The sequence below is a fragment of the Penaeus vannamei genome, chromosome 4, assembly GCF_042767895.1.
Source record: "Penaeus vannamei isolate JL-2024 chromosome 4, ASM4276789v1, whole genome shotgun sequence".
Classification (NCBI taxonomy): domain Eukaryota; kingdom Metazoa; phylum Arthropoda; class Malacostraca; order Decapoda; family Penaeidae; genus Penaeus; species Penaeus vannamei.
Window position 1 is genome coordinate 49,256,164 of NC_091552.1, and position 15,000 is coordinate 49,271,163.

The following is a 15,000-nucleotide window of genomic DNA, read 5'->3' on the forward strand; positions in this document are numbered from 1 at the left end:
AACACTGCCAAAAATCAATGGATAGAACACTAAATAATGTACTCCAGTTCTCTCTCGCTCTCTCTTTTTTGAGGATAAGAAGGTAGCAACAGAAGAATCAGTCATAAAAGGGCAGACAATGTGATGGGATCAGTGAGTACAAGGTGCAAAGATACTTCCATATCAAGGTCTTTCACTTTAAGGATGTACGTTTATAAGAAACATTATTCAAAGTACTATATGAAGCTTATAGTCACTTATTACATCACATGTTCTGATGAATAGCTACAGGCATGATAAAAAATATTATTTGAGGAAGGTTGTAGCCTTCCTCATGACATTTATATACTTCTGAAAGGTACTTTGGACTTTGCTTGAAGGACCTCCCAGTAATGAGTCTTCTAGCATAAGTCCCGAGGGACGAGATCGTAGCACAGAGTTTGTAAGGACTGTGAAAGACTCAACAATCCATGCCATCTTCAAAGGTCGTTTTCCTCTTGTAACACAGTTCCTGCTTTTCCAACCTTCAATGAGTATGGATTGCCAATATCTTCCAACAATCTGTAGTTATGAGGGTGATGCTTTCATCATGGAGCTGTAACTGCCTCGTAAGATCCACATGTTCATGACTGGAAAAGTGGTGTGGGTACTCCATACCCAAAATGGCTCCCCATTCCTGCCTCTCAAAAATGTCTTCAAGCCACGGCACTTTCCTGATCCATCAGCACTGATGCACTTTTAATCTTTTGTCATACATGAACCTGAACATGTAGGAGCTGAAAGTCTTTGCCCTATATACATCGATAACATATCCGTATACACATAGTCTATTTATTTAATTTTATTCCACAGCATTCACAAAGAGTTAAAGGAGGGGATTTGGGAGGGAGCTGCAGCGCATGGAGAACAAGATCCCTCTTTTCATAAACATGAGTTTGGGTTCACTGATTCCTCCAACAAGGAATGTCTTGTTTCATTTGTGTTTCACCTATTGTCTTCTTGCCTGCTGTTTGGCACTTTTGGGGGGAGAGCATTTTCCAACAGATAGATTCACTATTTTCTGTTTCCTCACAGCTCCATGTTTTTTTCTTTTTGTTTCTATTCCCCCTACCCCATTTCAATTTTCTTCCCACTCTCTCTAATATTCTCTCTCTCTCTCTCTCACTCTCTCTTTCACTCTCTCTCTCTCTTTCTGTCTCTCTCAATCTTGTTTCTTAATCATCCCTCCATCACCATGAGAATCATCTCTGCTTGTTGGGCATTAAGCAAATAAAAACTTTTATTATGGTACCTAGGTAAAATTATATTAAAATTAAATAGCTATGTCATTGGATGCCAGTTTGGTACCAACACAGGGACATAATGCCCCCTTTGCACTGGTCACGACTTGCTTCCACCAAACTACACCTAAACTAGTGTCGTCCCAGAGTATGTATACATTAGTACCTCCCAAAGGCGACTAAATACACAGAGGATAAAAAAAAAGTAAAAATAATAATAATAATAATAAAAAATCTGTTGGTCATTTTGCGAATAAAGTGTCGTATCAAAGCACAAACGTCCATTCACTTTCTTTTTTTTTTTCTTCCTAGTTTTTCTTTTTTATTTTTTTTTGGTAGATGGAGTGAACGAGCAGCTGAACTCGTCTTACTTGTTAAGTAATCATCACAGAACAAGTGTGACTCAGTCAGTCATTTTGAGCTTTAGCCATTGCTATCATTTTGCAGGTGAAACTTTATGTTCATAAATAGAGAAAAAACATAAATCCTGATAAAAAAAAGAAAAAACAAAAAATACGAAAGAGTACAAAAGCAAAAAATGACTGCTCTTATCACACATAGGTCTAGGCCTTACAAAGGTCCCAGGGAGTAAAGGGGGGAGGGGGTTCCATCAATCCTCTCAGGCTTAGCGATCCTCACAAGGAGAGTTCCCGTGTTCCCCGTCCCATCACCACCACCACCTCTGCTTTCTTTATCCAGCCATCAAAATTTTGTTCTTTTTCAACCCCAAAATAACTGATTACAGTAAATAAAGTACAAATGCTTAAAACCCTTCCTGCTTGCAGAGTAAGAGACCCAATTTTTAGAAAAATCAGATTTGAGTATATCTTTTTATTGCACATATCTCTTTCTACATTTAGTTTAGTGTCTATATGGGTCCAGGGTGCTCAAAGCTATTTATTTTTAGATGCTATATAAACTAATACATTGTCCCAATTGACCCAACACAAGCAGACTATCCTTCAGACTGCAAGGTGGTGTGCAACATGTAACTGAGGCAAATCCTCCAACCAAGTTTCAGAGTTGGCTGGGGAAAAGGGAGGGGCAGGAAACAGTAGTAATAAAAATAACAGTAACAGTTAAGAAGTTTTCAAAAAATCAATTATAATACAATTGGAACTAAAATAATTTCACTTGGATAGAGTGACCTCCAAATAAAAACATTTCCACACCATTATTGTCATGTAGCCGCCATCTCAGTGCAGGCGTTATGAAATACATTATAAAAAATAATAAAAACAAAAAAACAATGGGGTCACAACAAAGTGTCACGTAACAAAAAATAACGCAAGCACGAGGACTGGTTTCCACAATGATACAGGTGGGTAGTCGATTTTTTTTTCTTTTTTTCTTTTTTCTAACAGCTGGGAGATGCAGTGCTTCCGGTGGTGATGAGGTAACACTGGAGTGCTTAGTGCTTGTGGGGGTTGGTGGGGTGCCCCCCTATGGGTGGTGGTGCCTGAGGATTGAGGATGCTCTCATTGGACTGCGACTGAGATGCCGGCAGAAGCACCGCAATGGCCTCTCTCTCGGGTGAGCACTGCACCACTGCCAGTCATTTCCCGCGTCCTGCCTTCTTCTTCTTTCGTTTGAAAAAGCAACAGCACCTGAAAGGAGGGCAAATACAAAAAGGTAAAAGATGTTCTTAATGTATGAAAAACCATGATTAAATTTAATCTAAAATGTCATGCAATTCATAGTATCGCAATCATCATTTATTCAATATTCAAATAACATCCACATTGCAACATGCTACAACACACACTGTTGCAGCCATCGAAAAGAAGTCTGAAGTCTTACTTTGTTTCATCCGAGGTATCGCCTTCTTGATGTACGGTGATGGGGGTGTTGGAATGACCTGCTAACGGGTCATCGGGTCCAAGCTCCCCATTAGTCGAACTCACAACCTGCAGCAATAATGCAATGGTTGCTTAAATCATGGATCACACTTGGAGAGCCTACCAACACTCATTCACTCTCCTAACGTATCATAAACTAAGCTGAGTGAGGAATATTGAATTTCCTTTTTCTCCTAGTAGGGAAATTAATACAGATCTTGAATAACAAAGCATTACCATAATCCTATTTTTTCCCAAATATTTATGTGAAATTAGATATATGTATATAATGCAAAACAAATATAAACATCAAACTCTTCCAAGCTACTGTCACAATCTACTTCTCAGGTATAATTATAAAGCCCTGCAACATATATCATTAGTACTGTCTGTGCAACAATCATTCTCGCTTACACAAAAGCACACAACTTAAGTCTACCTTGAGCACTGCACTGACTGTGGGGGTGAATCAGTGACAATCAGGTGATACACATATCCATGTCATTGTGCATGTTTTTTTAATAACGAAAAGAAATAATGACAAAATAAAATATTCATCAAGACTTATTAAAGAAAGTAAAATCAAATTTAAAAGTAAATGAAGCAATCAATCAAAATATTTCTGAAACCCCTAAAAGATGATGTATCAGTATATATACACTGAGCATTGCTGTGCTTTTCCAATATTCACCAACCATTTTTGAGTCCTGTTCAAAGTTTTCTTGCAAGTCGCTTCAAATCTTTGTTATGTGTTAAAGTCTTAATTTTGTCTTAATCTCCATGCAACATAGATGAGAGCAATGCACCCTTCAGTTTCTTTATTCAAGATTTATTGTCATTAATTCATACACATACATTCATCACCCAATCAAATCTACTATATTTATTCTTCTTTTTTTAGAAAAAATAAAATCAAGATAAATCTATCACATAGTAATAGACATCATGAAAGCTATCAATTATCCTTAATCCCTCATTAGTATTGAAAAAAGAACATTAATGGAAGAGTACTAATACATTTCCTTAAGTTACTGAACACTCTACAAAGGGAAGTATTAATATTGTATATATAGCCAAACTAACACCATTAAAGACCTGTTGCACAAGTCCACACAAAGCATCCACTGATTTTTCTTTTTTGTTTGTTTGTTTAATAACTAGGTGCTGCCAAGGCTCTTGTTAACCATGCAAGGCTGTGGTGCAAGGAAAAAAGAAGCTGTCGGGAGAAGATAAGCCACAGGAACTAAACCCGAAGGAGCAGGCAATGGTCTCCAGAATATATATATAAATATATAAAAAAAAAGTGACTTGCCACATACTCTCTGCATTGAATTGTTGTCACAGTTGACCCTGCCTATCTCACACACTTTAGGTTGCAAACTCATTCATCTGCCATTCACTCAGCTGGCTGTAATGTCTCAACGCGACCAGCTTATTTCTCCCATGCATCACACCCAAGACCTCTGATAATTCAATGTGCTTCACGCAACTAATTTGGAGTGTGATGTGAGTTCCATGTTCATACATATACAAACAAAGCTTTAATTCATGCAAGGATTCCATTTTTATTCTATAATTTATTAATCTTCACTTATCCATCTTTATAACAGAATCCATTTAAGCAATCTATCTATTATGCATTTCTTTTTTTGTTACCTTACTCAGTTGTGGGAAGCACTTCCATAACTAGCACACTTTTTACAAATATGTAGAAAAGTCAAAAGTGAAGTTCCCTAAAACAGGCTATATAAATATTATCAATCACAAAACAAAATGCAGGAAAAAAATAAAATTGCAGTTAATGCTATTGAAAGAAAAAGAAAAAAATAAACATATGGATGATGCCAGTTATCACTTACAAAATGACCAAATAGCTCAAACACATAGCTCTTTGCAAGCCTGTCAATTCCAACATTCCTCAAACATTACCACTGGAGATGTTCAATCTTCCAGCCTGACTTGTACCACAGGTCACCAAGAAAAAATACAAAAACCACACCACAACCCATGTCCTAGAGACAACTAGACTAAATCTCTGCTTGTGTCAATTGAAGAGAGGCTATAGAGAGAGGGGAAAGGGAGGGGGCAGGGGAGATTCTGTAGCTGGAAGTGAAAGACTGCAATCTGGCCGCCATAATGATCTACATCCGCTGTGAAAAGAGCCTACAACCGAGAGAATTGCAGAGCTCGCACTGCCAGTCAAGATAGCCAAGTTGGCTGCTGTGTGAGGGAAACAGGAGGGATGATGAACCGGACAATATCTGCCGCTGAAAAAGGGTGCACGGGATCAACAGAAGGCTAAACAATGTAAGTGCAGGTACTTAGCATCGTGTGTTTGGGAGATGGGACTACCCATAATCTCAGGGGAATTTATATGAACAAACTATGTCTATTTATGGACAGACAATAGCAAGGTTGCATTTACTAGCTATTGATGGGGAGGGTGAGAGGGGAGGGATGGTTGGGTCCTTTCAAAACAAAATAATTAACAAAACTCACTCTTGGAGGAGGGTTCCTCATCTGCCCAATAAAAAAAATATAATAAATTGTAAAAAAAGAGGGATGGGGGGAGGGGGAAGCAGAGTTGGAAAAGCTACTTAGTATTCGTAACAAAATCACATAAGGGGATAAAAGGGAAGGCAAGGGTTGCTAGTCATGCTCTATTGGCTACGTAAAGGCCTGATGCTAACAGTGGGAAAAGAAGGAAAAAAATAAAATAAGGTAAAACAAATTAAAAAAAGGGAGGAAAAAGATCAGCCACATGATCAGCAATTCTGAGCACTGGTTAGACTACTAGCTAAGGTAAAATGTTTTCTTTTACCCCCCTAAAAATAAAAATAAAATAGATGGAAAAAAAAAAAAAAAAAAAAAAAATCAAACAACCAAAAAGGCAATATAGTAGGGTCACTGGAGGGGGGAAAAACATCAACCTCTATAGAACTCCTTTGCCATGTTCACAATAGCTGATCTTGTGGCCAGAAGCAGCATGGAGAGAGGGAGAAAGAGAGATTGAACGAGACAGAGACAGAAACAGAGAGACAGAGGGGGGAGGGGTTTCAGCAGGCCCGTCGCCAAAAGCGGGATTACCTGGACGGAGCCGTGGCGGTCTGCAGGGGTGAGGTTGCCGCCTAACATGTTGCTTGCCTGCTTGGGGGTTTCGGGCCAGGCTGCATTACCCTTGGTGCCGCCCTGTAACATTGGCCCCGTGGCCTCGTCAGATGCATTCATCATGCGGCAACAACAACCAGCAACATCATCACACTCACACCACATGTCCACACGGTCAAGGGGATAAGAGGGGTCCTCACACATATATTTTTTTCTATTCTCTCCCCACATAACTAAGTGCCTAACTAATTAGACTAACCCTGTGACTGCACGAGACCATCAACCTATCACCATCTGTGTGGTTGTTTGGATAAACCAAGAAATAAAGGCCTAAAGAACATTCTATTTCGATCTATGTTTCAAACATTCCCATATGATGTTAGCATATGATAAGATATGTAATATTACCATTGCTGTTTCAGTGTTACCAGGAATATCTGGATGGACTTGGCCCTAATAAACTAGTTTTCAAAACAACATTAATCGGGTGAAAAAAGCCAAAAAGTACTATTCTGTACCTTAATACACGTTAAATACTGAAATACCAGAAAATCGGGTCTACCGGTACACAAAAAAGAAATCAAACTAAAGAGGACAAGAATGGAAGAAAATTCTGATATCAGTACTAAATAGCCAACTCTACATAACCAAGATTCCCAAATACAATCTGATTTGTCAAAAACCCAGTCAGAATGATGACTGGGAATACTACACTGATCAAACACTAGTGACTCTTCGAGAATCTGGCTGTACATTTTTCCTACTGTATGTTATTTTTACACAACAGCAGGTTAATAGAAGCTGCTGCCCTAGTCTTTTATGCTTATGCAGCACAAATTACCTGCATTAGCCGTAAGTCCTCTCCTGCCGACTTTTCCTGGTGATATGAAGAGATTGACTGGGGTTTTGCTTTCATTCTGCTCTGAATGCTTTAAGACCATTAATCAACTACAGCATTCCTAAAAGGGTTTCTAAGACTTCTTTTTGATCAGTGAATGTAAATCATAGTGTTAAATTTCACCCACCAACAACACTAACATGAAATTAAAAATCTGCATGTGCAACACTTCTCTAAAAGAACGTGTTTTACTGACATATTCACACACAACCCTGACATCTGAAAATAACCTACAAGAAAAAAAAAGAAAAGTATATAAACTACAGCTATGAATAAACTAATAAATGTGAAGATAAATAACATAGGTCCAAAGAAGTGTTCCATCACACAAAGAGCTACTCATACTCCCAGTAGCTTCAATACTTTCCTCAACCTAAAACAAATGGTAAAGTTTTTAAAACACAAAAAAGCATGCAATTGTGGATGTGATTATTGATGCATGAAAAAGAATGCTGCATGTTTGCTGACTTCTTTTCTTTTCTTAATAAATTTAACTACTTGATTATAAACAAAAACACAATTCTTAACATGGGGGAAAAACAGACATCATGTTCTGGCACTACCTCACATACTGGACAGAGCAATGGTAATGACCATCTTACCATTCCTTTATACTGACTAGGAATTCCTCTAACAGAATCATCATAACTTTGTCCAAGGGCACAGCAGCTTCACAGAGTCTTGACTTTACAAACAAGAAAACAAACCTTTAAAATTTTGGGTGAATCAAATAAAATAACCATCATATGCTTATAAATCTGTGATCAAAGAAACAGTGAAGACTAGAGGAGTGACTTAAAACGGTGTGAGTGAGATGGACATTAACACTCGTGTCTCTGTGTAGGGGTGCTGAGAAGCCACACCTGGTGCCGTGTCATCATTCCGAGGTCAAACAGGCCTGTTACACTCCTCCCCAGTCTTTCACAGTGCAAGGCTTTCAATTAGTACTCTTGGCCTGGTTGATGTGTTCATAAAATGCAAAGATTAAAAAATTTCTGGGGAAAAAAATCTTTGTTTTTTCTTTTTTTTTAGGATTAAAAAAATCTGTCTCTAAGTCTGAAGTGCCCAAGGTTGTTGCACTGTAGCTCAAACCGTGAGGAGGTAGTGTCGGAACATACGTGATGTCTGACCAGGGGAGGTCGTGGGGAGGCTTCATCTGCCAGCTGCGTTGGAGTCCAAGGCAGTAGCACCTGCTGGGCAGGGGCAGGAGGTGCCTCACCCTCCCTGGCTTCACCTTGCCCATTACCAGGCCCCTGCACATTCTTCACTACTCCTGTCAACTGGAGGGAAAATGTTAAGCCCTATTTAAAAAACAACAAATTATTTTTTGAAGAGGGCCTTTCAGGTGCTTGAGGATGGGGATGCTTTTTGCAGAACCACCTGCTGCGCCTGGCAAGTCAGCGAGTGTGTCTTCAGCCGACCTGAAAAGGGTAGAGATGAGGACAGAGGGAGAGCCCAAGTTTACCTTAATAGCCGTTGGGTGCCTCTCGCGGTTCTCTCTGCTTGGGGAAACAATCACTTCCGTTCCTGTCTGCGTCGAACCAACAGGTGTTGACTGCAAGAACATTCAGATAAGTCTAAAAACAACTCTGCTAAAAACTTTCCAAATTAATGTATCTACATTTATGTCTAAGACTTCAGCATTTCAAAATATATCACTATTTCAATGACTGCATCAGTAAAAGACTACTGTGGTCCATGAGAAATGACTTCACCCTTTCATCTTGGCTTACAATATAAGAAAACAGATTAGAATAAATTTAGGACTTAGCAGAATTATTCTTCTGGCTACAGAATGCCTAAAAGGCTTGTTCTTTACTCTAGTTCCAATATAATTACAATCCTACTTGATAAGGTTGCAAACGATCCATAAAAAATTACAGCAACATGCCTATTGCAAGGGAAATGTAAACCTACATAATAGAATACCTACGTAAATCTGAAAGCTGTGCAAGATCATTAGCATCAATATCCCAATAATCATTATTCATATCCTCTGATTCCCATCAAATCAGATAAACAGTAGTTTGTATGGGGATTCAAATTCAACTCTTGATGCATGTATACATAAAACTGTACCACATGGTCTGGTTTTCTTGTACTTTTATTTCTTAACACATACAATGGTGCTTAGGATTCAATTAAAGTGGGCATACCAGACCTTGTCTATAGACAACCTTGAATGGGGTCAATTTTGAGGGATTATTATCACTATTGGTTTTAAACTTAATAATAACAACAACAATGTGTTAATAATGATGATAATAGCAATAAATATGGAGATAAGAGAGAAAGGAAAAATAAATAAATAATAATAATAATAATAATTAAAGAATCGGGTGGCCAGGTAGGCCCTACAATTAACGTCTTTGTGACTTTGTATTCATGAAGACATATATCTTAAAAAAGAAAGACAAAGAAGAAAAAACTATAATGGGCAGTACATGTAACTTGCATCACTGGGCGAGAGGAGAGAAGAGGAGATAAGAGGAGGGGGGAGAGCGAGGAAGGAAGGAAGGAAGGAAGGAAGGAAGGAAGGAAGGAAGGATGGAAGGAATGATGGGAGGGAGGGAGGTTGGGAAGGATGGGAGGAGGGAGGGAGGAAGGGGGAGAGGGAGGGAGGGAGGGAGGGAGAGAGAGAGAGAGAGAGAGAGAGAGAGAGAGAGAGAGAGAGAGAGAGAGAGAGAGAGAGAGAGAGAGAGAGAGAGAGAGAGAGAGAGAGAGAGAGAGAGAGAGAGAGAGAGAGAGAGGGGGGGGGGGGGGGCAGAGAAAAGAAGTTCTCATGTTTTCAAAGTTATGGGCTGTAAGGCACAAAGAGAACAAATAATGGAACATTAAACCCCAAGGAAAAATAAAACTTAAGAGTTACATGTGCCCAAAGGATGGGAAATCCCTTTGTTTTTTGCTTTCTATCACTATATAATTATTTCAGTCTAAATTCTTCTAATTTGCATACTTATAGCATTGAAAATATGAACTTGCTTTGTTTTTGTTCCACATGCACACACAATTAAGCACAGCAAGTGTTAAACTGTGGCCATCAAGAGTCAATGATTAACCCAAGTTTATTCAGTTCCTTATTAGCATATACCCAGTATTACATTTCTAACAAGAGGGAGGCATAAATCCTTTTCACTATTCATTCTTCTGATCATTAAAATAAACCTATCTGTTTATTCGTTCAAGGTTTCAATGTCTTCTCCCATGAGCTTGTAAAAGAGGAGTTTTAAACTTTAAGTAAAAGACAAAAAGGTACAGATACTGATAATCGTGATGAAAAGACTAACAGAGAGAGAAAGACAAAGATGAAGAACATATAAATAGAGGAAAATAATTTCTATGTACAAAAATTTTCTCACAAAAAATGAAAGAATTACAAGATCAAGTACAGAAATGTTGACTGCACAGTATAACAGAATAAACTTTTAACAAAGCATATTATGCACTGTGCCTTAACCATTATAAACAAATTTGAAGTATATCAGACTTTTCCGTAGCACTTTCCTTTCACGGCTAGCATCTCTTTTATATGTTAAAAAACTTACTTTTAAATAATGAATTTATCATATTGAATGTATTAGCCTACTCTACACTATTGCATATCAACACTCATTGCAAGGTGATATATCAGATATTATGTATAAATACTTAATAACCAACATTAATGACTAACTAAAAGTACAAGGAGGACTGTAGAGTACCATGAATATATTTTTTTATCACTAACTAGAGCAATTCTTGTACTTCAATTATCAAATAAGCTGATTTTCATTATATACTTTTGTTCTATTTTTTATAGAAATATTTTGTAAATATCAACCCTCAAACTTCAGTGTGTATTCTTATCCCATGACTATTCTTTCATCTTATATTATCTATTCATTCATTCTTAAGATTTCCTTCATATATAAAATTTAAATATGGATGAGGTGAAATACCAATAAGAAAACACTGCTTTTCACTCTTGTAATATTAATGTGAAGATTTAAAGAGTAATCAAGCAGCACAAAAGGTCTTTGAATAAATTTCTTAATATCAAATCAGCTGTTTCAAATTTGTTAGATCACTTTACAAAGTAGGTTATAGTTTATTGATATATCTTAATTTTGTTTTTAAGCAATACAGTTACCTGCATGGAAAACTGGTTGTCATCACAATCTCATGCTTCCATCGTGTGGCTGCGCATGATCATAAGGAACCCAACTACATTTCTTACATATTTCATCAAATGACAGTTAAGTGGACAATTTAAAGAATCATCTGAGTTTCAGAAGAACAACCACAGTTTGAGGGTTGAATATGCTTCGAAAGGGACTTGCTATTGAACGCAGTAAAGGATAGTTATGTATAATGAAGCCTATCAAACAGCAACATTATTTTGTTTGCTTCTACAATCGACCGACCTTATCTGATCTTGTCTTAACTCTATCTGAAGGAGCGGCAATTCTCAGTTGTCTCATATTGGCTAAATAATCTGCAGGCTGCATCATGATTGTTGAAAGTTATATTAGATTATGTACAAACACTAAAAAAGACATTAAATTTTTTTGAGGGACTTGTCAAGTATTAAATAAAATAAGTGCATGATGACAAAGTGTCCTTACCATGGTTTTTCCTGTCCAATCAAAATCACCATCTTCGACAAAGCCTTTCCTTTCAAAGAGATCCTGGAAAAGCTTTCGCAGATAGTCGTAGTCTGGGGTCTCAAAGAAATCCAGCCTCCGTACATACCGTAGGTATGTCGCCATTTCTTCTGCAATAAAGATGAAGCACTTGAAACTGAAACTTCCTTTTTCAAGGAAGTTAAATATGATGTTACCACTGTGAGATCATCGAAGTGAATGCTAGATTACAAAGGTCAACAATAAAACAAATTAAGTACATCAAAGAAAATAAAAAATTCCAAAAGATTTCCTATTCATCCAGGCTACTACAGCAGAATTATTACCAGGATAATTTTCACAGAGAGCCTCAATGGGTGTGGCTCTCTTTGTGTCCCCAATCTTTTGGTAACGTTCCTTGAGGGTGTCGGCCTTGAGTCCCTGCCAGGGGAGGGATCCTCGCAAGAAGTACATGAACATGTGTCCTAGGGCCTCCAGGTCGTCTCTGCGTGACTGTTCTTTGCCCATGTGGGTGTTGATGGACATGTACCGGGCAGTCCCTGTTAGAGACTTGTGCTCTCGGTATGGGATGTGCTTGTTTGTTGTGGGGTCAATGTACTCCTTGGCCAAACCAAAGTCTGTAAGAAAAGCAACTTTTGACTAAAGGAACAATAATAACTGATAAGCCAAAAATAAATATAATGTTGCAGTATCAAGTCTGTCTAGAAGCATTTTCATTCTTGTTTCAATAACCAACCTCTATGACTATCACATCAACAAAGGAAAATGGTCTAGATGGGCTGCAATATCCCACTTACCTATTATGTGTATTATTCTGTCTTTTTTAGTAGAGCTTCTCCCTATGAGAAAATTTTCAGGTTTCACGTCTCGATATATTAATCTTCTAGAATGTACATATTCTATCCTATGGAGCTGAAAAAGAAAATTACATTTTAGTAATCATTATATCTCACTGTTAAATAATTTTTGAAATCTTTCTGACATTGTTAGTATGGTAATATAATATAAATTACATACAATACAAATATCAATCTAAAACATATATACATTAATCCTCAATCTTTATATATGCAAGACTTGTAGGAAAAAAATTAATAGAACAATCAATCACGGCAAATACTTAAATTTTAAAAAGCAAGGTTAAAACAATACACTCAGTCAATAATTTGGCAATAACATTCAATCCTATAGATTTGTTTCACTAATATGTAACAGAATTACACTGCAAGTTCTTGAAGCTATTACTACTCCTCCTTTGAACACACACATAAATTTCTGACACTTACTAATTGTATGGCTATTAATAAGACTGTCTTGAGTGTGAAACGTCTGCCACACATGTCGAAGAGGTCTTCCAGGCTGGGGCCCAAGAGCTCCATGACCAAGGCATTGTACTTCCCACACACACCAAAGTAGTAGATCTTGGGGATACCTTCCACTGAAAGGAGAGAGAGACTGGTTAGGCTTCATTACAAACTTTAAGCATTTTTCTCTATATAATTGCATAAAAATTCTGAGAAGAATGAGAAAGAAACTGAAATAAATTTAATATGGAAAAAAAGATGGAAAAAGAGACAAAGATAAAAGATTCCATACTCAAAAGAAGGATGAGGCTGTGAAAAAACTGATAAAAATGATTAGCTTGTGTGTGTCCATTAAAAGTAAAATAACAACTGCAATATCCTTGTAAGATATAGTAATTTTATTTACACGGTGAAACAACAAATCTGCCAACCAGTTAGAGTGAATAAACAGTTCAACAGACCATCTGTGACATCATATTCATATGGAAGTAATAACCAAGGAATGTGAGAGAGTGAGTGAAGAGGGATGGGGTGGGAGGGAAGGAAGAGGAGGGATGGGCATTTGGAGAGAGAGAGAGAGAGAGGAGAGGGTGTGAGAGAGAATGCAAAGGGAGGATTGTAAAAAAAAAAAAAAAAAAAAAAAAAAAAAGGCGGGGGGAGAGGGGGAAGGAGTGAGGGTGAGAGGGGGAAGGAGAGAGGGAGAAGGGGGGGAGAGGGGGAAGGAGAGAGGAAGAAAAGGGGGGAGGAGGAGAGTGAAAGAGTGAGAGAGAGAGAGAGAGAGAGAGAGAGAAAGAGAGAGAGAGAGAGAGAGAGAGAGAGAGAGAGAGAGAGAGAGAGAGAGAGAAATATGAATCTAACACTGATAATGCTAATTTACCGAGCATCAGCACAAGCCTTGCATAAGCCCACCACAGTGTGTAAGCATTCTCCCCATCTGGCTCTGGCTTACCTCCTGTTACCATCAAAGATCCAAATGGCAAACAACGGTTTACATTCAATCTGGGCAGTGACACTATTGTGGTCTCCTTTAGGATCACGGTAATATCAGAGCTGAACCCAACAAGTATTAAAGGATGAATTACAGCTGCATTCCCCAAAAGTACGACCCTATGAATGTTCATAAGTGACAACCTGTGCTGGCTAGAAGCCATCAATGTTATTGATTATGGTGTAAACATATTCCATATATACAAGATAGTCAGTGTTCCTTTATCAGAACTGGGAAGGGGAAGGGGAAGGGAGTGAGAGAGAGAGAGAGTGAGAGAGAGAGAGAGAGAGAGAGTGAGAGAGAGAGAGTGAGAGAGAGAGAGTGAGAGAGAGAGAGAGAGAGAGAGAGAGAGAGAGAGAGAGAGAGAGAGAGAGAGAGAGAGAGAGAGAGAGAGAGAGGGGTGGGGGTGGGTGGGGAAGGGGGAGTTAGTGAAAGTGAATAGTGTTGTTGGTGTGAGCATGTGTAATTATCGTAAAAGTTGAATACTTTATATTAAAGCTAGTTGCGCAATAAGAAAGGAGGTCAAAAACAGTGACCCGAATCCCAAGTGAAGTAGCGACTTCAAGTGCGGCCGAAAACTTGATGAAGAAACGATCCTCGCTCCTCCGTCCTCCCCCTTCCTCCCCTCCCCCCTCGCCCTCCTCCTCCACCCAACAAAAGCCCGCCTCATCCTCTGGCGCCAGATAGAACCGGCGATAGAAATACCCTCAATTCGTGGCAAAAGGAGTGTGTCATGAGCTTATTTGACAACTCAAGTCGAGTTGCTCCCGCCCCCGTCCTCCGAACCTCGGCTCATCGCGATCAAAATCCGTGAGAAGGCACAGTAACCATGACAACGGATGACGTCACTGTTCCAGCAGAGGTGACGTCACGCGATGGCGCGATTCCCGTTGCTGGGAAAGCATTGCAGCCGCCTTTTCCTCTAATGAATATGAGGCACTTCTTTTCGTCGGTCATTTTCTTGAATTCTTTTGTGATAATAA

At 38.5% G+C, this 15,000-nt stretch overlaps 1 protein-coding gene across 1 annotated transcript in view; it reads right to left on the bottom strand.

Annotated features, from left to right (window-relative positions):
• The window catches only part of LOC113828236 (casein kinase I gish), a gene marked incomplete in the record, with an annotated part of 94,977 nt that overhangs the window by 1,441 nt on the left and 78,536 nt on the right, over positions 1–15,000 (bottom strand). The window contains 8 exon segments of the mRNA XM_070121198.1: positions 1–2,866; positions 3,060–3,166; positions 6,185–6,286; positions 8,569–8,658; positions 11,708–11,856; positions 12,052–12,342; positions 12,523–12,637; positions 13,012–13,163. The exon segment at positions 1–2,866 is cut by the window's left edge and continues 1,441 nt beyond it. Coding sequence (XP_069977299.1) covers positions 2,815–2,866; positions 3,060–3,166; positions 6,185–6,286; positions 8,569–8,658; positions 11,708–11,856; positions 12,052–12,342; positions 12,523–12,637; positions 13,012–13,163 — 1,058 coding nt within the window.